This window comes from Centroberyx gerrardi, chromosome 24 (genome assembly GCF_048128805.1).
Source record: "Centroberyx gerrardi isolate f3 chromosome 24, fCenGer3.hap1.cur.20231027, whole genome shotgun sequence".
In the NCBI taxonomy this organism is placed as follows: Eukaryota; Metazoa; Chordata; class Actinopteri; order Beryciformes; family Berycidae; genus Centroberyx; species Centroberyx gerrardi.
The window spans coordinates 7,511,847-7,535,429 of record NC_136020.1 but is presented as its reverse complement, the minus strand read 5'-3'; the positions used below and the strand labels follow the sequence as shown (position 1 = coordinate 7,535,429).

Here is a 23,583-nt window from a genome sequence, read left to right as displayed (position 1 = left end):
TTAAGTGATCATCTGTTACTTTTATTGTTTTTCCTTTGAAGCGGATTGAAGCGTTTTAATCCCTCGAACTGAATGGCATAAGGGCAAAAGAGTGGAGGGGACAGACAGTAGTAAAATCTGCTGGGCACAATTAATTAAGAATAACATTAGTTTTAGGGACTTCAGTGTTGAAAGCTGTAATGGAATTATGTTTCAGAAATGTTGATGGTTGTTGATGATTCATCCATGAACATGTTATGAATAATATCATGACTCTATTATCAGTGTGCAATGCAAACCTATTCAAAAGAGTGTATTGAAGTCTCGAAGGCCACATGATTAAAAAAGCTGTGTTATTATACTTAGCTCATTTAATCAGTAAGTATCACTAATGAGAATGGCCCCATCCTAAGTACAGCAGAGGGAAATGAACTGATGGCAGGATGTCATCACTCTGCCTGATATGGCAACAGTGCATTAAACTGTATTAACTGTATCTTGATGTGGCACGCGCTTGGTTACTTTGATTGGTCTCACAACTCCTCATAAATGTCAACAAATAGCGTGTAATTACATCTGCTGATTTTGCTTTGCATTACACATTGATTAATCATTTTGCGATATACCTTGATGTCGTTTTTCATAGCTTCCCTGGCAGATAATGAGATTCCTTCTTTTGTACCATGCTGCTTTGAAAAGCGTCTCATCTCGTTACAGCAGGATCAGCTCCCTCCCTCCTCCTCTGAAGAATTGTCTGTCAAACTACACAGTGAAAATGACCTAATTGCACACCGTCTGTTTGCTTCACAGATATGCTAAAATTGGCAAGCGCGACCTGCCTTTGTCAGCGTGGAAGTTGAGCATATAGTTAGGCTGGAATTGTTATTTTCATCGGCGGGGAGGAGAAACCTCATACAGATGCTGCTCACATCTGGACCCTCTGAATCCCCCTGAGCGCAAAGCCACTGGGTCTCTGGGTGTAGAGTGGAGTAAATACAATAAAGCACTGGAAGGTATAAGTGGATTTCCCTCCATGAAGTTTCCAGTGAACCGTTGCTGAGGTCGGGGCCCCTAAGAAGAGAGCAGTAGAGCAGTAGTCCTGTAGAACCGCTTTGTGAAATGCTACCAAATTTAAAATGTGTAGCAATTGTCAAAATACTATTTTAATAGCTATCAACTGGAAATTGATTCGACTTGCTTGGTGTGATGGACAGCAATTGCAATGTCCCAAAAGTGCAAATTCTGCACACCAGCGTTTCAGGTAGCCTGAAGCAAACACACAGCATTTCAATTTGGTTTCTTGCACTCCTCTTAGCCATGCACTGCATTTGCATTTGCTCACAACTAATAATGGGGAAAGTTACTTTTAAAAGTAAGTGTTTGCTTTACTTTTCTGCTTACCTTAACAAGTAACTAGTTATGTTACAAAGTTGCTCTTTATGAAAAGTAGCTTGTTTGAGTACTTGCATTTCCCACTTCATAAACAATGACAAACAATATGACTTATGCTGCCAAAGCCGTTGTCGTCGACCATTGTTTTAAAATGCCATGCAATGCACCATGCATTGCTCTGTGTTTACAACAGCAAGCCAATCTCATTTATATCAAGCATTCTTAGATTGCATTTTTTCAATAAGCAGCATGCTGTCTGCACAGAAAAATAAAAGTAACAACATTGTAATTTTAAAAAAATGACTAATCATGGATTACAAGAATTAAAAACCTTACTAGTTACCACAAAATGTAATCTGAGTACTCCATACTACTCCATAGTACTACATAACCTAATATAAGGAAATACAGTATGGTCCATGCATGTTGTTATCACATGGCAGAGAGATGGTTAGTCATGGGCGGGATCATGTTTCCTGTATTCCCCTCCAGCTGAGGTTATTCATAGACCGTGCTTATAACAGCCTCACCATGTGGGTGTTGAGCACATACTTAGTGTAGCACTGAACTATGCTTCATTTGTTCTGTACGCCACGTTTCTCTGCTATAGGTACAACCTGGGATGAACATGGTCTCTCCCCATAGTAACGGCAGTATTATCAGAATGTGCGGGGTCGTTCTGGGGCTTATTCCCTCGCTGGCCCTTCTCCTTGCTAGACTATTAGGTAATGTAATGTGTCATTTCGCTGCACTCCTGATTTGGGAATCATTTTCCATGGATGTGACATAACTGTGTGGCTGGATCCCCTGCAGTCATCCCAGCTGCTTTGTCAGGAACACAATCACCCTCCACTGCCTCTTCCCCCGGGTTTTACACCCTTCTGATCACAAGTCGTACAGCTCATTTGATGTCCCAATTTTACGTGATGCATACCAAACACTGGATACTGGAGCGAACATTTTTGCTTGAATCAATGTGGCTCTTTGTTCCTTCGCATTGCAGGGTGGAACTGAAGACATAAACAAAGAGAAAAGATTTGCTGTGCTGTGCAATCTGGTCGAAATAATCCACCAGACATATGCCAGTTTATCAGGCCGATTTACATGGAACAGTAGGACCAAACCTTGATTTGTTTACACATTTCCTCACAACTGCATCTCCCGTGTGAATGAAAAACAGTGTGACAGCAAGGCAGGAAATCTTCACAGCTATATTCTGTGTGAGATTAAATATCACTGGAAGCAGTAAAGGGAAAAAAAAAAATGCAATTACCTCTGAGCTGCTCAGTGAGACCCGGGCGCTATATGATTACCACTCATTACCACTCATTATTGAGTGCATACCTGCAATTACATAGTCCTGTAATCACTGTTTCTGTGTTCCTTAGGTCTTATACAGGGATAATTCTGCAGAGGGACATGACATAGACTGATTGGACCAGGAATACATTTGCAGTCATTATTCCAGTTACCATGGTTGTTAATGTAGACCTAATGTAGGTAACAGTTGCACATTAAATCGAATTGAACTTGCATCGCTCCTCTGTTTGATGCAAAGCTTCTGAAATTGAAATTACCCTAATTCGAGTTAAAAGAATGCATCAGGCAGTAGGCATCACTTCTGATTAGGAGAAAGATGAAAGCAGCAAAAAAGAACCAGCCAAAATGTCTGGGATATCAATCTTTGAAGTAAGTTCCAGTGCCTTCAAAGTCCTTGACGTGGATAAAGAAAATGGCGCTAATGAGCATGTGAAAGCAAATAACAGCAGAGGAAAAAAAAAATCTTTCCTGGATGGCCCTTGACCTCCGTTTAATGAGAAAGAAATGCTCATAAAAGTCCTAGACAGATGCCCTTGCCGCTTGGAAGCGTACCAGCGCATTACCAGCTATTCATAGTTGGTGTTTTTGTTTTTCATAGAAGGGAAAAACCGACCCATTCACCTTCCTAGCAAATATGAATGCACTTAGGAGGATACCAACTCTTTGAAACCCCCACATGATGGAATTTATTTGTTTCAGGCGAGAACAGTGGAATAAACTTGACTGAATTAGCCGTTTCACATCTGCCAAATATAGGTAGGAACAAATCTCATGGAAAGTTTGCATCCCTTCCCCTTGTCTCCACTCTTTCTATCCCTCCCATACACACCTTCTGTTTTCTACCTAGCATTCTGTCTAATTTCATCTGCACGACTCAACCCTTAGCCATCTTTACAAGATATTCTGAGTAGAGTTGGGTGATTAATGGCTGATTAACATTATCCTGACAACTCGCCGCCCTTGCAAACGCTCATATGCCAATAGAATTCTCACTGGACAGTTCTCTTGAGCCGTAACCAATCTCGATAGGAATTGAGAAGGCAATTTCGAGTGGATCAATATAATCCGCAGTGCTTTATTACAGAGGGCTTGAAATAGAAGCGGGCATCGGATTGCCGCACGGCATGCTTATTGTCTCCACACATAGTATAAAAGCACAATGAAATAAAAGGCAAGTTCTTTTGTGTGTTTCTCATTGCCTTTTATGACCTTATACAGTTTGGACAAAAGTCAGAGAGCCAGACCGCTTCTTCCCTCGTCTCCCACAGGCTTGTAAACAGTAAAAGCTTTTCTGTCTGCCATCTGCTTTATTGGGTTACTCTATATTCCCAGACTCCAATATCAGTGAGCGTGATGTTTGTTGTTGATCGCTGTGTTCTGCAAAAAGGGGACATTGGTACAACCTACCTGAGGTAATACCCAAGGTGATGGTGTGGAGAGAAACTGATTAGTCGGTGTGGAAACTGTATTAACTGCTTGTTAACAGTGAAGCCTGATTGCCCGAAGGAATACATTTTCCCTTTACTGCGGAGATATTAGGCCCTTCATGTCAGTCACACTTGTGATTAGTGAGTAAAAATATCATTTAACTTCAAAGTAATTAAAGTTGAGCGAGGCAACTTTAGGCCATTGGCGAGTGCGTCAGAGGAAAACGGGTCACACCGACTCGCTCATCACGTTTTTTTCTAGCACACATACCAAGATGGCTGACGCAGAACACAAGTTTTGCAAGATACTGTGTGTGTGTATGCGTGCCCTCGCACCCTTTCCGTATCGATCCATCCCTGTTGGCCAAGCAAACATGGTTGGAATTGCGGAAGGTACAAAAGAAAAGATGCTGTTGCTGCTCATGCCGGATTTGCTTGATGCCAGCGAGGGAGGTGACATGCATCTGAGCCAGCGACCCACCTGTCAGTCAAACAGTGGGGGGTGAACGGTTACGACCTTGCCAAGGGTGTGTGTCATTTGTGTGTGACAAATTATGTCGGAAAAAGGAAGTAAACAAACTGGAAAAGGGATGTAAGCAGTCTACTTCGGAAAGCACTCACAAAACTGTCTTATGAGATAAAACATCTTGTAGCTTAGGCAACAATAACAACACACCCCAGTGTCTTTCGGGGTGAAAATTAGATTCTACATAAATTTGCATCCTTTGTCGGGAAATTAACAAATCATAGGTGCGCGTGCGGTCACAGGTTCCTGAACAAGCGAGCTGAATAAAACATGATATTGACCCGGATGTTTTCATTCGTTCCTTTTGACAAAGGAGTCCAGTGATTGAGTACCAAATCACTTCCCTCTCCTTCCAGTATGTATTTCCATTTGGCCTGCCAGTTTCGGAGGGCAAGAAATTAATCAGCCAAGCCGGCCGGCTCATTCAGTGTGAGGTAATTAGGGGAGGAGAGCTCGCTAGACCCCAGAGTCGCAGCCTCTAACTTAAGGCCTAATGGCTTGGTTAAAATGGTTTGTAATGCCCGCCGGTGCCTACTCTTGCCAGGAATTGTTACCTTTGAACAAATAAGCACCAGACTTATTCCTTTTTTTCCTCATGCATAGCATTGACCCAGTGCAAACGAGGCTGGGGTGGGATTGCTTTTCTATCTTTCTTACCCCTGCTGGCCTTGACTGAGTCTATTTCCATTATCCCGCCCATTGATTCGCTCCAGCGTCTTTCTCAGGGCTCCACTGTTAATGTAATTGAATGGAGCGTTTTTTTTTTCCCCCCCTCTGTCCCTTTGACACGTGTGCACACATGCATCTACACACACAAATTCACCCTCTCTCTCTCTCTCTCTCTCTCTCTCTCTCTCTCTCTCTCTGCCAGATGTTGCCAGGGCCATTGAGCTGCTGGAGAAGCTGCAGGAGTCGGGCGACGTCCCTGGACACAAGCTCCAGTCCCTGAAGAAGGTCCTTCAGAGTGAGTTCTGCACAGCCATCAGAGAGGTGAGTCACTCGTCACATCACACCGGCATGACTCAAGGCTTTAGCTACAAGTTCAGCGCTTGCAATTCACCTTGAAAGTGTTCATCCGTTCACAGCCATAGTTAGTGATTTTGGTATTTCTTGTTAAAGTGATATTAAAGTGAGATTCTTCTTTTTTTGATTTTGGTAGCGTCTTTGGTGCTAAGCGCTCATCGCTGTGGTGTTTTTGCACTGCACTTATCAGAGATCACCTGTCAGTCAAACAGTGTGGGCGGTACTTTGGCCTCTTTTTCCTTAGTTTGAGTTTCTGTAGGTGGCGCTCTTTCCTCTGTCTGTTCAGCCATGGTGGCTATCACTGCTCATGCTCATTCTTCTTCTGTTTATTCCAAACGAACCGGAAGCATAAAGCGCATCACAGAGGATTCCTCCCAGGAAAGCCCCACCAGACTCCGGGTGTTTAGAACAGCAAATGGAAAAGCTTTTATTTCATGATTTGGGTGTAGGTTGAGTCATTATTGTGTTGTATCAATCAACAATAGAGCAGCAAAATGGAAATGTCAGTGATTCTATTACTTCAACAACTATAATATCTCTTGCAGTGGTTCTCAACCTTATTAGTGCAGAGGCTGAACAGCAAAACTCCAAGGCACAGTGAAGTTGATTGCTTGAAAAATTCACACAAAGCTTTTAAATCATTACAGGGCTGGAAAACATTATGAGCATTTCATTAACTTGGAGGTTTGATAAGCTCATTACACTGAATTTTAATTAAGCAAATGTAGTCACTGTTTGAGATTGTTTTTCAGCAAATTTTACAGGGGAAAAAAAATACAGCATGCATTATAAACACGAGTGCTTGATTTCCTACCCTTGTTTACATGCTTACATTCGCATGTATACAAACTGCCACCCACTCATCGGTCATCTTAGCACCATTCACCAGCAGGAGAGGAAAATAGACTCTGCATATCGCCACTACACGGGCTGATAACCACAGGTCTAGTATCTTTAATGTCCCGTCCATGTGATCTAGTATCACCAGTAATAAAAACGACATGTATTTATCAAGCAAACCTGCCAGATGCCACAATGGCTTCTATGTTGCATGTTAATTATAAACACAGTGAACGTATAATTTGCCCGGGAACGCGATGAGTAGCTGTAAGTAGTAATTATGTTGTAAATTAAAGGGGCAATAAGACAGATTTTTACTGCCTCATAGAAAAAAATGACTGTTTGCATCTGTGATGGCTGTTTGTATCTGTGAGGGTTTGATAGGGTTATTGATCGATATCAGCTGAGATTTCTGGCTTTCAAGCAGAAGCAACTTTTTTAGTGGTTAACTTACTATAAGATACACGTCATAAAATAGGAATACATTTGAAAGAGACAATCATTCCTTTTTTATGCCAGTGTCTAGTTACGATAATGGAAGGTTACTCAACACTGAAAACAGCTTCTGACATAATGTTGCGTAAATCCCATGACATGGCAGGGTGGCGAGAGGAAGAAAAGACTAGTCTTCTCCCCCCACAGGGACTACGGTTCAGATGTGCTCCGTTCTGGCCGGGGTTCCAGGCGGAGACGGGCCAGCCTGGCACATCCTGGCACCGACCGCAACAGGCTGGCGACTGCCTGACTGATCTCAGCGCCAGTCGCTGGAGTGCGATGACAACCGTTCTCGAAAAAAACCTCTGAAAAGGCCTCAACGGCAGCTGCCCTTTGCGAGGAGGCAAAGACGGAAAACCACTTCAGCCACAAAGCGCTGGCTGCACACAGTCGCCGGGGAAACCATCAGAGAAGCGCTGGGATTAGTGGGTTGCCAGCGAGGCCGACTATGGTTTGTAGGCGATTACAGGCTCGCGAGGGCCGATGCTTTGCCATGATACGATGCATTTTCGCTATGGTGCTCAGCCAGCTGGAGGACAGGCTTGAAAAGGTGGCTATTGCGTCGATTATTACTGTTATTACACAGAGCATCAGAGGAGTTGTTGTGGTGGAATATAGCAGCGCGCAACAGCTGTGTCCTCTGTGTTCATATGGGAAATAATTGGGAAAAACAGCCTCGCCGACGAATGGAATGGAACGAATGGAAATCTCAACGGGAGAGCAAAGAGCAGAGCAATTGCGTCGGCTTTAATGCCCTGACATGCATGAGTCTGTTTGTGTGTGTTTTCTGTGTCGAGAGAGACCACAGGATTCACTTTTCGACCTGATGACATATTCCCCTCACACATAGCGTCCCTCTCTCCCAGCCGATGTGCTGCGTCACGCAACGAAATGTTTCCCAACGTCAGCCGTGTAACAGGAACAGCTTTCCTCTCTTCTTCTCTCCCTCCTCGCGATGTCATCACACGCCATCACCGCCAAATGCTCTCTGAAGTTAAAAGAGCCGTTAAGCGTCGGTTAAATCGTTAAGTCCGAGCCTCCTTTTGTTCCACTCTATCAGAATCACCTCTGTGACATTTCATTAATGCAGATGACCTTTATAAATCCCGGGGCCCAGTGTAATCTAGATATGACTTTTCTTCCTTCACACATATGTGATGCGAGCTCATTTCACAGTCTGGTGGTCACAGTGAGAAACTGACAAGGTGGACTGGGCTAATCTTGTGTGTAGACTGAAACCCGCCCTGTAAGTCCACTTCCAAAACCGTCAATAGAATCTACCGAACATGAATCAGCCTTGTTATGGATGACGGGGGCCGGCTGTCAATATGAGGAATGGACGGCGGGGGAAAAGAGCTTGTTCAGCAGTGTTGGGCTAAATGAAGAAGAGACGGAGTTTGATGAGCTGGTTGTCTTTCCCCCGCGTTTATCAGTGACACGGGGGAGAATCTCTCGGCGCCCGCGTTCGTCTCGCCGCATCAGCCTGAATGAGTTGTCAGGGTCAATCAGCCTTGCAAATGGGAAAGGAAGGACACAAGACGAGATGACTGGGAGAGCTAACCAACTGGAAATGATGGAGAGTGGGAATTCTCAGCTTATCGGGTTAGAGAGAGAGGCGCGCCGATGCCCCTGTTTGTTACGGAGAACGCGGGAAGGCCAAAATGATCGTGTCTTTCATCAGCTTTAGCATCGTCGGGTCGATTTTCCACTTCGGCAGAGTTTTTCAATCAGCATAATCGACCCCGTGTTTTCATAAAAGCGAAAGCATAGAGGATTGAGGATTTGTGTTGATTCCATTCGAGCCGTGTCTCTGCCTCCCACATCGCATTAAGTTGAAGGATGAGAGGTGCATTGACTCAGCCCCAGTTCAATACTCTGAACCTCACGGTGAGATCACCGAGAGGGGAAGCTGTGAAGGAGCGTTGTTAAATGCCGCGCTGGTTGGGAGCAGCAACCCCCTTTTTTCCCAAAAACAACGTCCAACCAGAGCCAGGCGAAGACCTCCCAGACTGCTCTCTCTCTCTCTCTCTCTCTCTCTCTCTCTCCCCTCTGGCTCAGTAGAGGAAGCAGGAAGCTATGCTTACAAACAGCGTTGTCACGCCCCTTGCCCCGCGGGCGTCTCTCTCTCTCTCTCTCTCTCTCTGCTGCATCAGGCTTTGTGGCGTCTTCCTCCTAGGCGCCAGTGGACGATATCCCATCAGGCATAGTGTGTGTGCGTGTGTGTGTGTGTGTGTGCTCCACTGACATGAAGTGGATCTGGGTTAATGTAAAGCCTCCTCTGTGGTGGGCACCCAGTGAACCAGGGACTGGGCCGAAGGTATTGGCCTGGCAAAAGGAAAGACAGCAGGGGGATTGAAGAGATGCCTGCAGGACATCGGGCCTTTTAGAGCAAAGTGCAGTCACAACAAGGGGAGACTGACATCCAAAAGACCACAGCTATTTGTTCCGTGTTGTGGCTCTGTTATTCAGGGCTATAGGGAGACTGCGCCCCATTTCCCATCAGAAGAAGACAAGCTCATCTGTATTCATCTGGACCGCCTGCAGACGGATTCGGTGCTGTCTGGCAAGGATGTATCCAAACAATAGGAGAGACTGTTGCGCCCAGATTAAACAGTTCTTTGTAATTAGTAGCTGTAGTAGCGTAGGTTCCTGAGTTAAAAAAAAAAAATGATGACTGAGGAAAAAGGAAGCCATACTGCAGGCAGAAAGAGGCAGGGAAAAACCTTTCATGGCATTTATAAAGCTGCGCTCGGCTTCAAAAAGTGCAAAGGTGGAAAAAGTCCTGGGGAAAATGTATCGTCTGGGAGTTGTGTGTGCATGCGTGTGTGTGTGTGTGTGGATTGCAGGTTCCCTTTTCCTAATGCATCAATGTTATAAAGCAAAAAATTATATTGTCTTTTGAAATATAGAGCTATGTTCTCCAGAGCAGTTTGTTGTATGTTTAAGATTCATGAGCAAACAGGGATATTTTTGTAGTCCACACCGCCAAACTCTCTTTGTTTTTTTGTTGTTTTTTTTTCCTTCTCTGAAGTCTCTACATACAAATACCTCATCGCTGTATATCCTAGGAGTATACGTCCTTTTGATGATTCAGAGAACCTTTGTAATGTTGTACTGTGGCACGTCGTGTCAAAGCTAGCAGGCACGATCGCTTCCAGGCAAGCCGCCCCGCTTTGAAGAGAGACATATTCTACAGTGCTGAAGCCGATGATTCAAATTCATAACTGAGCTGAGCGTCCTAACATATCGTAAATATTCACCGCAAACGAAAATACTTGTTTCTAAGAAAGTTTCGTTATTCTGATTTAATTTGATTGCCCACTTTATCATGCAGCAGCAGTCGTCGTAAATGCAATTTAAGCTTCAAATGATGGATGCTTATACTTACATAAATTGTCCGCTGACCTTTATTGTTATTCATGTGTTTCGTGGAGTCAATTACCCCGGCTCAGAGCAAAGGCTTCCACTGAGACCCAGTGTGCAGCCTAAACATCTCAATCATTTAAAAACCCACCTCTCACCTCATGTTGTACCATTCATCATCTGCTTTCCGCAATGGAGGGATGAGGCGTATCTCTGTGTGTGTCCGGAGTCTGAAGGGAGTGGATTTGGATGCAGTGCATGCTGGTTCAGCGGAGATCCCTTTGGACGGCTGCATTCACAAGAACCTTTACAGAAGAAGCTGCCAGCTATGAAAGTTCTATCCACCATTCTGTCTTGTGTTATATTACATCCTGATTTCCGTCTCTCTCTCTCTCTCTCTCTTTCTCTGTTTTCCTTTGAACAAGTTCAGCTGAAGGATGTCTCTGAAAGACCCGTATTAACTGGAAAGGTCAGCTGTCTACACTGATTCTGTCTGCCTTGGTGAATAGATTTTTACCAGAGTGGACATACAACAACTAATGTTCAGGCCCAGCAAAAATCTATTGCTGCCTGTTCTGAAGGCTTGTTCTGCATTCAAAAGTATATTTCAGGGCCTCTCTTTACTCTTTCCTCTCTAACTAGTTTATACTCTCAGATTGCAGTTTCCAAATTCTCTTTGTGCCTCGGTTGCTTCGGAGTTTTCGTCTTATTTGCTGAGGAATTTTAGCAAATCAAGTTGTTGCACAAACAAGCTCTCTAAAAGAGCACTATGCAACCAAATAGAACCCGTCATCACCAATTTCAAGTGCAAATTGCATGCTTCAGCTTTAAGACTATTCCAAGGTTGGCATTCTTCTTCCCTAAAGCGCTCTTTATAAGTGGAGCGTTCTCTGATCTGATTCGAGGTTCAGAAAATCCTCTCCCTTGCTTCCTGACTTGCTGGCGATGATGCCGAACTCCATGTGCAAACCCTTTACGCCACATTTAAAAGGATCTTATACACGCTACAATAATTACACATTATGTGGGCAAAACAATGAGATTTACATAATTACCATTTGCGTATGCATAGCCTCGACAGGTGCAAACAGGCTCTATTTTTTGACCAGTGCTATTAGGCAGCTTTCCACTGATTATGCATTCTGATTTGGTCATTTCGATGATGTAGCGCGTTCTTCCCTGCGCAAACCTTTAGTGGCTCTGGGCCTCAGTGCCATGTGTTTTCCATCTGAGTCGGTCTGCGGTGCTGCCGGCGCTGTTAATGCAGCACATGTACCTTCAGCCAGCTGTGAGGGCACAGCACTGTTTGACTATGGAAATGCGCTGTTTGAGCTCAGGCGCTGGGTCAAGACTTTCTTTCCTGTGAAACATAGCTATAACACCTGTTTCTCCACTCATCTCTTTCAGGTGTACCAGTACATGCATGAAACGATTACAGTGAACGGCTGTCCGGAGTACCAGGCGCGGGCCACAGCTAAGGTAAGAAGTGGTTCGTAGATCTGGTTCTGCATTTAATTGTCTGCATTAATCATTTTAATATGACTACAACCCATTGAAAACTACAAGTAATGGATGGCAAAATATCTGTTAATAGCATTACTCTACAACAGTGGTTCTCAACGTGGGGTCCAGGGACCACCAGGGGTCCTTGAGGGGGTTCCAGGGGTCCCCAGCAAATTGATGAATTGTTCAACTTCACGATTGTTTCATTTCCAAGAAGTTAACACAATTATAGAATGTAGAAGGATGGCTGTTTTGATCATAGTTTCTCTGTTGTCTCTCTATCTGCAATACAGATAGTCATGGAATTCTGGACAAAATCATATCTAACAATAAAAATATTCTCAGATTTGGGTTTGAGAGAGAAAATCTCATCAAATTGTTGTTTATTGTTTATTGTGGATCCCCATTAGTTGATGCACAAGCAACAAACTAGTCTTCCTGGGGTCATCAAATGGGGGTCCGTGGCCCTAATGTGGACTAAATTAGGGTCCTTGGTATGAAAAAGGTTGAGAATCTTGTTCATCTGCTCTACTGGCCAAAAGTACATCATTTGTCCTCACTAAAAAGTGTGTATATTTAGATTTAATGCCTCTCTCAGGGGGTCTCAAAACTCAAATGGATTCCCTCCTTTAAGCTACATGGACTCATAATATGCTGGCTGTACATGATGTTTTAGTGTATTCTCATGCTGCATGTGGCTTGTTTAGTTTGGGTCCTGAGTCACTGGTGGTAAATATGCTTGGGAAAAACCTTATAAAGTCAAACAAACTTGCAACTAATATTGCCGTCTAAAGCGAAGTTAGACATTTCTTTCCAGAGGAAAGTCTGACAACACATCATAGCACCGAACGGGCTGAAAGTTTAATGCTGTGAAACCTTTCCTTTCAAAAAGAATTCACAAGAATTTCCTGCTCCTCAGCCTTGTTTCTCCGTCTCCAGTTACTCAATACATTTGATGTTCCTCAGATCTGCAGATGCATCTTTAATTCCAGACAGATAGCAGCTGGTTTTGCTAATCTGTTCACCCTGAAGCATCATATTAACAGCCACTAGATTCGCATCTAATCTTCATTCGGCTTTTCTCAGAACTATTAAAGAAACATTTTCAGTTTGTTATCAAGGCTGTTATCAGTTTGTGTTATGTAACAGATTGGATGACAAATGTCCCTCTGAAATAATATATTAAAAAAGCGTGAACACATATTTCCTTTGATACTGTCATAAATGATAGACTCTCTGTATTAGATTCATGTCTTTCTTTTGGTCTTTTTTTTTATCATTGTTCACTGTCATTGTAATCTACATTTTTATCATAAACCAAACCAAGCTAATGCTGCAGGCGTTCACAAATTGCTACTCATGTCATATTTTGTTGGATGACTGTTCATATGGATGTAACCATATGTCAAAAAGATGTGTGCGCTTATGCTGCGTTCAATTCAAAGTCAGACGTTGGAAGTTCCCAGTTGAAATTCAGTGGTCCAGCTCGGAAAAACCAGAGAAGAAACATTGCCCAATGTAAAATACTGTTCCCCACGCAACAGCTAATGCTGTGTCAATTGGCAACATTAGCTAGCTAGTTAGCGTAGAATGTTAGCAACTGCAAGTGCAACTTTACATTTCATTCATGTGTTTAACTGTTTACCACACATTTATTTTGATAGATTTAAGGCCATGCTATAAGTAATGTTGTGTAGCATTTATAGTGTATGGTGCCATATTGACTTTGAATGTAGCCTAAGTGGATTAAACTTAAGCAACTTTGGTGTGGAAAAGAAATGAGCTTGTGCGCAAACACTTGAACAGAATTCACCATAAGAACCTTGCCTGCAAGAGACACAGGCTTTTACGAAAGGAGAATAAAGAGAGCAGGCTCATCTGATCTCATAGGGAGAGGATGAAGATGAGGAGGAGGAGGAGGAGGAAGATGAGATGCAGGGAGGAGAGGAGATGAGTGCAACTCAGATCCCCTTCACTGTCCAGCTGGGTCCACTCCTCTCCAATACATCACAGGGATGGAGAGGAGAAGGAGGGGGAAAAAGAAATGAATAGAGAGAGATGATACGAACAGAGAGAATCGTGCATGTGTGTGTATGGGAGGGGGTCGCAGAGGGTTGGAGTGGTGTGTGCTGCCGAATAACCTGCAGCTCTTTCTCTTGGCTCCGGCCCGCCTCCTACCACTCCGCCTCCAGCCCAGTGGCACAGAGTCTTTTGAGTGAATACATACAGTATATCCAGCAGGTGAAGCGCTATTGAACACTTGGTTAAGCAGCGTGCACAGAAACATGATGCCTTTGTCAAAATTCCACTCACTGTTGTTTTGTTTTCACTATGTATTCACTATGTGTGACTGTGGTAAATAAAAAAACAAATTCATTTTTTGTTGGCTTTCAACAAATCAATCTCATTGATTTCTTCCAAATATATATTTTTTGTTTGTAATAATTCCTGTCCTTGGTCAAGAGGGTATCACTGCCTGACTTGAAAGATAAAAATCAAACTGATGATGGAGTGATTTTTACTCTACAAAGAGACCCAAACTGTGATAGTGTAGCCGGATAAAATAGTTTTCTGTCTCTTTTTTTTTTTCTAAAATATTAAAGGAAGCCTGAAGCGACCATGAAGGCTTGATTTAAGTGGCTTTAGAGCTCTCCTGCTTTTCTTTCCTCGCCACAAACTTTGAAAAGTTCCTGCTCCTAAGTCTATATTAAAAGATCACATCTCCGTCTCCTCATGGGACGATTAAGTAAATGGCCTACGCTTGCTCAGCCGTGGGGACGCTCGCTCTCAAATGGGAGCGCTGGAATGCGACGCCACAGTGTTTCTGAAAGTGAAGTATTTTTGACACACTCCAGAGATGTTCACTAAGCCAAGTCACTGTGCCGTTTGTGAACAATCATCATCAGCCTCATCTTGGAGTACATCTCCAAGACGTGGATAAGTACATCTCTCATCCTCATCTCTCACAGACCACTGGCCTGAAAGGAAAACAGAGGCGCAGAGCAACGCCATTGAAAACCAAGTCCACAAGCCACGGCAGCAACAGTGATGAAATATGTGAAATATGTGACTGAGCCTTCTCTTCATCTGCCTCTGGAGTGCTTCAGTTAGCGAGGCGGCCAGTCTCCAGACAGACGAGATTTGTGTTTCACCTGAACGACTCGATTCCCTTTGATTGCTTCATTAATTAAATCAATTCAGCCTCTAATTCCTGGCCCGGGGCCTTTATTACTAATCTTAATGGAGACCAGGGACTATCTGGGCTGCCTGGGCTCTAGAGAAATGTTGGAGCTGATGATCAAATGACTTTGGATGTATATAAGTCATATACATACAGTGCAGCGTGTTTACCAGGACGCGCTTTCATTTAAAATGTGTTTCGCCTCCGAGTCTCCCGCGTTTGAGAGGAGCCCGGCCATATGCCGGATTGTTTTGGGGTTTTTTTTTTTTTTTTTTTCACGGGAGCTCAAGATAAAGTTGTGAAGGTCGATGTGCTGTGAGGCCTGGGAGGCGATGGTATGCATGCTGAGGAGCTGCCTTTTAGCTTCGCAGTGGGGGAGGGAGGGAGGGAGGGAGGGGAGGAAGAAAAGGAGAAGGAGAGAGAAAAGGAGGGGAACTTGGTGGAATACAGTCACTCAGATTAAAACAGGCAGTGGGAGAGGAGAGGAGGGAAACGGAGAGCGAAAGAATATGAGACGGAATGAATATGAATATGAACGCGAATATGAATATGGAAGAGAGAGAGAGCGGAGACGGGGATGCTGCCGGCGGGGAGCGTCGAAGACCTCAAAGTGCCAAAGCTTCTCGCCTGCTGCCAAGGAGTTTGGATACACATCTGCAAAAGCTTCTGACAGCAACCCCACCCCCCCCCCACCACCACCACCACCACCACCACCACCACCACTTTCCTGTTTTTTTTTTTTTCGCAACCCACCTATCATAAATGATGCCGACTTGACAGTGAAGCACCTGTGGCAGTGCATCTGTGCATCAGTGGGCACCGGGCGTCTCTCTCTCTCTCTCTCTGTTCGTCTGCCATTAGCTTTCCCAGGCTCGGCTAACAAGCTCTCGGGCGCTTTGTTCCGAACGCGCGAGGAGCCAGGAGCTCGCGGGCTTGCGGTTCAAAGACGCCCCCCAGCCCGAGAGCAACTTCAACCGGCTGGTGGAGACGTATACGGAGGGTGAAAGTTATCTGGCTGCTCCTCCAGCGTAAACGGGGAAGAAGTGCTAATCCACGTGCTTTAAAGCCAGGAAACTTCTCATGTGGAGTCTAAATCTCCAGTCCCGACTAAATCCCATTGCTTTGTTATTGCTACCCGTACTGAAAGGAGAAGGTGCGGGAGAAGTTCAAGGGTTCTCTCCAGCTTCAAGACGATATTAAAATGAGAGTTTGGGTTTACTAGGGTATTAAAATTTGATTCCTCCTTTGCAGTCGTTTTCAGTGGAACGTGTGGTAGTCTTTACTCGCCAAGAAGAGTAAACAGCTTCATTTTGGACTCGAACGTACATTAAAGGTGCTGTGTGTAGCATTTTTATCATCAATATGTCATTGTCTAATTAATTGTAAACAAATGAGATGATAATTGGTAGCCTCTATCTCACACCAGCGGTATTGTTAGTGCTAATTTTTGTTTGTCAAAATTAAGACCACATTTCCCATAAACCCTGTCTTTGCTTCATTCATCGTTTCTCTTTCACTTTACTGAAGAGGATCAACATGTTGGAAGTGATTTTTCCATCAATCTTTCACTCCTTCCACCATCTGCCATTGCGAGAAACTCTAGAACTTTAGCTCTGTTTGCGCTGTTTGTGCTCTTCCTGTTTTGTGCCGTAAAGCAATCCAGCAGATTTCCCGCCAAATCCGACCCAGTGGCTCACAATGTAAAATGCAGAGTAGAGGCTGGTAGAGGCTGCCAGTCTTCTTGGTGATGATCTTGTCTGTTTACGGGCATTATACTAATGTCTCAAAATCACACAGCACCTTTACATTAGACATTCCTTATCCTGTATTGGCATTCTCTAGGTGATTTATTGTCATGACTACCGGTGAGATCAACGATTCAGGAAAGCCATCCGCTAACCAAGCACCTCTCTCTCCTCTCTCCTCTCTTCTCGCAGGCCACAGTCGCAGCCTTCGCAGCCAGCGAGGGTCACTCCCACCCGCGGGTGGTGGAGCTGCCCAAGACGGAGGAAGGGCTGGGCTTCAACGTGATGGGCGGCAAGGAGCAGAACTCGCCCATCTACATCTCCCGCATCATCCCGGGGGGCGTGGCCGAGAGGCACGGCGGCCTGAAGCGAGGCGACCAGCTACTGTCTGTCAACGGAGTGGTAGGTCCGACCGGACGATTCGGGAGGATACAGCATGAAAGTACTGTGTGTGTGTGTGTGTGTGTGTGTGTGTGGATGGGTGAGAGGCTGGCTGGGTGGGTGGTGGAGGGGGTTGGGTCGGAGTCTTGGTTACAAATGTGTAAATAAGGTTCCCTGCATGTATTTATCATTTAAGCCTACACCCATCTACTGAAATGGAGGTAGTCCACAGCCCTCCTCTCCCTCCTCTCCTGTGACTTGTGATAAGATTGCCTGACAAAAAGCTATATCCTGGAATAAACATCTTATCTCAATTTTTACCAGCCTCTCACAGAATGGAATTGTTATACGCAGCAGAAGCATCTGCTGTCTGATTTCTGGGTGGATAAGTGAGTTCAATATTCAGGAGAGCTATTGACATCAAACTGTATCTTCACTGTGGAGCAGAAGCACTTCTTCACCCAGCAGACACTGGATAACATTGACTGCTCATTTCCACTTAATGCCATTGGGTCTGAAAAACAGAGGGGAATTTCAAAAACCCCTCTTCCCTAAGAGGGGTTACTAATTTTAAAAAGCGATTCAAATCAGTTCCGGCTGAAGTTCTACAACGACCTTGAACACCACACACACACACACACACACACACACACACACACACACCATCACTCCGTTACATGGATGCCTACTCACTACCTGCCTTGTAGTGACTCACATTCATTATTCACATTACTACCAGAAAAATACCCTCCTCCTCACCCCACCTCTCTCTCTCTCTCTCTCTCTCTGCAGAGTGTGGAGGGCGAGCACCACGAGAAAGCGGTGGAGCTGCTGAAGGCGGCCAAGGAGAGCGTGAAGCTGGTGGTCCGCTATACCCCCAAGGTGCTGGAGGAGATGGAGGCGCGCTTCGAGAAGCTCCGCACGGCCCGGCGGCGCCAGCAGCAGCAGCTCCTCATGCAGCAGCAGCAGCAGCAGAACCTGGCCTCCCAGCAGAACCACATGTCGTAGGTGAGGCGCTTCATTGCTTTAAGGGTGCAGGGTGGTGGAGGAGGAGGAGCAGACGCCTCGCCTCACCCGCATTTTCCCCAGCCAGCCCCGGGATTCACACCGGTAACTCTCCAGTCGCGATCTTCTCTAACTTCTACACTACCACCACCGCCACATATGAGGAGTTGCTAGCATCGATTTAAAATCAAATATTGCTTAAACATTTCTGTTCATTCTAATGCTGTATAACTTTGCTTTGCATGCCTAAAGGTGATGATACACAGGAAAATGTGCCTGTGTATCATCAGCTTAACAACGCCTCTTAACTGCTCTAAAATCACTGTAAAGCCTGGCCTCTCTTGGCTTATTGCTGTAGTATTGGCATGGAGTCCTGGTCTGGATAAATGAGCCTGAACTGGACTTAGCTCAAGTCGAGATGAGCTCAGATTATCTATGGATTTTAGCATGTCACAGGGGTTTGGGTTCAGAGGTGCATGCTATTTTAGGAGCTGTGCGATGAAAAGATAGAGGCGGATATTTGCCACAGACGCGGATATCCTCACATCACCTTTTAAATTCTGTTTTGCTTGAGAACCCAATAGTTGCTAAAGTGTTACCATGGGGAAAGAGATCCTATCATCCATTTTCATGTTATTTCATAACTAAATTCATCTGTCAGCTCTGCCGCCGTGCCCGCTCTAACAAATCGAAGAACAGATGCCACAGCGAAATGAATTGATTTGGCAAACACACAGCGCAGGCAGGGAGACGGAGCGGGGCCGGGAGGATGCAGGTTCGACTACTCTTCATCGTTTACCGTGGATTACAGCAAGCGCCTCAGTCTGTCACTGGCCATGTGCGGGGCGGCAGGCGTTTTCCATCCCGGCGTGAAGCTCGAAAAACCTCGGAGGAATGTTTTGCAAACCGAGCGGCCGGTATCCCCCGTGCAAACATGACCATTTTGGCTGCGTTATGTCAGTGATTCCGTTGTGTGGGCTGTGAATTATTCAAGGCTAAACCGATTACATCTGCGGCTCGTGCTCTGCAGGTATGTGGATAAGTAGACGCTGCCTGCAATGCTGCTACTAGGAAGCTACCTATACCGCCGGATGGAAGTTCTACAGACCTCTCTGCTTTATAAAAGTTGCAGTAGGCAAATGCAGGAAAGGAAAACAGACTGTATTTTTACAGCGGACAAATTTAGACCAAAGCTCTGCACTGTCAGTCAGACTAAATCAAACTCGGGCCTCGCTGGAGACGGAATAGTGAACCTGAAAATGAAGTTTTAGACGCTAATTGGACCATCAAGCAAAGTTCTACAGTATCCATAACTCTGCATAACTCCTTACAGAATTATTTAAGCATTTGCTCCGAGGACTTGGATCTGTCCGTGGCACCGCCCGCTTGACGCTAAATCCCCCTAGCATATCTCTTGTTTTGCACTTGGCTCGGGGCGGCTCGGGAAGGTATTTGGGAGCTTGTAACAGTGTGTTGCAGCGGAGCCACACACAGGGAGCTGAGCAGGGATCATGTTTTATCAACGGCGGCATGCTGACCGCAGAGATTTGCCTCGGCGGCCAAGAGGCTGCCGCCCAAGTGACACGCGGGGCGGGCAGGATGCGCCGCGAACGTAGCCCGTTGGTTTGCCTGGTGTCTCTCTCTCTCTTTCTCTCTCTCTCTCTCTCTCTCTCTCTCTGTAACACACAAACATGCGCACACACATTCCCATATGCACAGTCACAGGCCGGGCCAAAGCCGAGGTCACAGAGGGATCTACCGTAAGCCGGGCACTAGGAGAGTCAGAGATGATTAATTCACGGGGATTTGAAGTAGGTGTGAGAACTGCATTGTTCTTGATTAGAATGACAGTTCCCATTGAAGAGCAGTGTCAGTTCCCCCAGAGGCAAAATCAAACAGCGATCAAAGCTATGATCATTTGGTAGAAAATCATTACGGAATACAAAATGAGCTTGATTCCATCGGCAGACGCGTCCAAAAACATCAATCCCCGCTCTGCCTCTAGGACTGAACTGCCAACGAGCTCCAAGGCATATTTGCTCGCTCTCAGCTTGTTTTTTTGTTGTTGTGTTTTTTTTATCATTGGCAGGTTGTTCCAAAAAAAGAAGAAGTGAAGGAGACCGAGACGGCGGATCTCAAAGACCATCTGTTTAGCGCCGAGGATCCCGGAGGAATCCCGCCGCCGCGAAGGATACTGTACCAACCAGTAGAAGACTCTTTCACTCTCTCCCTTCCAGTGTTCCACCGATTACTGAGCAAAAACGAGAGCTGTTTGTCTTGAAATTGGTGCTTTGAAAACCCGTATGACAACATGAGAGGGAGGCTAGCACTGAAGGTCGTCCATTTTAACTTTATATTCCCTTTTATAAGTTGTTCTCCTCGAATAGTTTGAAGGTTGTCGCCCCTTTATGAAACCCCCCTCTCTTGTGTTTGTTGTTTCGTTTACAGCCATCCATTTCTGATTGCTTACTGACATCCATTACGCCGTGGCACCTTTGCCATTTTTGCCATAGATATCATTTGTACAGTGGTGTTTCTATTGATTCTTCAACTGGTGCTTGTGTCTATGTATGAATGACCATTGATTTTTTTTTTGTGTCAAACTTGTCCCGTTTTGGATAAACGTGAACTCTTTTTTACCTTCTATATTGTAGCAAGAAAATATTTTGTATTGGGTACTCTTGTAGATTTAGCAATAACACACATTCTTCAGTTTTTCCTCATAGAATTCATGATCAGATACATAGCTTATGGGATCGGTGCAGAAGTAAAACTATTGTAAGGGTAATGTAAACTGGATCTTATGCACTGTGTGTCATGAGACAGCTTCTGCCAGTGAAACGGACAACAGTCACTCGATGGATGAATCCATTGAAAGTGCCATTGAAAGAGATTATTGATATACAGGTGGCATGTAAAATTAATGTGCAATAACTACAAAATATTAATAGACTGTAAGTAAGCTACTCCAATTGTAAAGATCTATCCAGAGAATATATATATATAGAGAGAGAGATTTCCAAATCAGTCCTCAGAAATATGAGTTATAAACAATTCCAGAGAGACAAATAGAATGTCAAATTATTAATTTGAGTGGGAAGTCAACATATGGTAGAATTATGTTTATTTTTCAGACCAGTCTATTTTATAGTTTATGAGATCAGAGATTTACATAAAGTTTCATCGTTCCATTTAAATATTATGTATACTTTGTTAGACATGCAGATTATTATTTAAAAACGACTCGTTGTATAACAACTGAATACTAGCACATAGTTCATACCTGAATCGCATGATCGGTAAACCATCCTCCTGGATCTGCTCTTTGCGTTTCCATCTTGACAATCATTGTGGGCGGCGACGAGACTGTGTGGAATGTTTTACCTTCTTTCCCCTTAATGATAAGGGAGCTGTGTTTTTAAACGTCCCATTACCAACCCAGTATCTGGACTGCTTACCCTCAAGGGACCAGACTTAAAGTGGTAATCCGCGAGACCTGTGTTTGCTCTCATTTAGTCTCCATCTTCGGTGCTCAGCGCTCATTGCTGTGGTGTTTCTGCACTGCACCTCCCCAGAGATCACCTGTCAATCACACAGGTGTGGGCGGGGCTTTGATTTTCTGTTGATGCAGTTTGAGTTTCTCTTTTCTTTGCCTGTTCAGCCATGGTGGCTATCACTGCTCATGCTAACTACCCAGTTCTTCTTCTGTTTATTCCAAACAAACCAGAAACCAGAAAGACCTACTAGACTCCGACAGCAAATGGAAAAACTTGAATGAACTGGATTTAGGTTGAATCACTATTCTGTTATATCAATTGGTGATCGAAAGTAGCCAGAATTAACATTTATTTACATGAAAATGTTGCGGATTATTACTTTAAAATTGTGGATTTATTGATAGACAGTGACGATTTCATCATCAGTTCTATCCAATAGCACACATTAGATTTACAGTACATGTTAGAGTCCTGTAGAGCAGCAGTCCTCTACGTCCATGATGTGTGCCATCTAGCCTGATGGGGCCGTTTCCTAAACAGCCTGTTAGCACTAAGGCCTAGTGAATGCCAAGTGTTTGGGGGTAAGGTGACCTCAGTGTGAAGGCTGTTTTAGGAAACCCTCCCCTGGATAGTCAAAGTGTTTCTGTCCCTGTCTCACTCTCCGAGCAGTACATCTCAATACCACAGATCCCTTTTTGTATCTTTAAATCACAGGTACTCTTTTCTTAATTGACTTGCATTTTTGAAGCTGATGGTCCTGTACTTACCATACAGATAAAAAAAAAAGACAACAAACCGTTGATATGCAATTGTTATACATACTATATTTGTATAAATAAATCTATGTGCTTGTGTACAGTGATCAGATGGTCGACTCTCCTTTCACGTCTCTTGGTCTGCATTCTTATTTTGAGATTTAGTATTTAGTGACAGAGCGCAGTAGCACCAGCAATGAAGTTAGTGGGGTTTCATACTCAGTCAGGCCTTACAAATATTGACATTTTGACAGTGTATTTTCTCTTGTCACATTGGTTATTTGAGTTGTGGATTTTATTACAAATATCTTAAATCTAATTTTAACCAGCAGGTTACACATTACCACTGACGGCACCATGCATTTGCGACTGGAAGAAAGAATAAAGTGACTAGTACAAATAACATTAGTTACAAGTAGCTATTGAATAGTTACAGAAGCAAGTAGGATGAATGAACACCTAGATAGTTACTAGTTTACAATAAAAACAGTCATGTGTTTATTTCTCATAACAACCAATGCCTAAAGTATTACTGCTTGCCATTGATTCCCAGTGATATTTAATGATATCCAGTGTGCTAACCAGTCTCCAAACCTAAATGCAGCCTCTGTATGCGGTGCCGGTGCTTGGCCTTGTGTAGTGAAATTTCCCTCCGAAGACTTGTCCAGGATTTTAGCATTAGAACCAGAAAGTCAATTGCCTTTGTCGGGCCAATACAGAGAGCAGACACTGAAACTAATGCAGAGGCTCAGTGGCCCTTGTAAATGGAAGGCAGTAAACTGAAGCGGTGACAGTGGGAGCACAAAGCGATGCTGTTCCTACACCGGCAAGGTGTTGCACACGACTCTGTGTGATAAAAATGCCTGTTGGAGCTCATTTCTAGTTAACACTTGTTAGAAGTATTCTGTTTTCCATGCATTCATTCCCACTGAACACAGAAGTGACAAAACTCAGAGTGCAGTAGTTTCACTCCCACCATTTTGTTTTAATCAAACACATCAAGTCTTTCTTTGCATGCAGGTGACAAACCCCACACCCAGTTAATCAGGTCCCAGAGTCAGAGAACGCACCAAAGGGTGCCTGCATGTAACACCTTGTCAGGCTCCCATGGCAACCGAGAAGAAAATGAGCTAATTGCGTTCATCTCCTAC

At 44.3% G+C, this 23,583-nt stretch overlaps 1 protein-coding gene across 2 annotated transcripts in view; it reads left to right on the top strand.

Annotated features, from left to right (window-relative positions):
* The window catches only part of lin7a (lin-7 homolog A (C. elegans)), a 28,206-nt gene extending 5,676 nt beyond the window's left edge, over positions 1-22,530 (top strand). The window contains exons 2-6 of one of the 2 annotated variants that reach the window (XR_013504088.1): positions 5,516-5,634; positions 11,773-11,844; positions 16,987-17,196; positions 17,968-18,285; positions 20,270-22,530. Coding sequence is in view for 1 of the 2 variants with exons in the window: in XM_078282199.1 (XP_078138325.1) it covers positions 5,516-5,634; positions 11,773-11,844; positions 16,987-17,196; positions 17,968-18,183 (617 nt within the window). In the remaining variant the exon portion in view is untranslated. The remainder of the gene's footprint in view (positions 1-5,515; positions 5,635-11,772; positions 11,845-16,986; positions 17,197-17,967; positions 18,286-20,269) is intronic. The other variant, XM_078282199.1, reaches the window with a different exon arrangement.
* Positions 22,531-23,583: the final 1,053 nt, after the last annotated feature.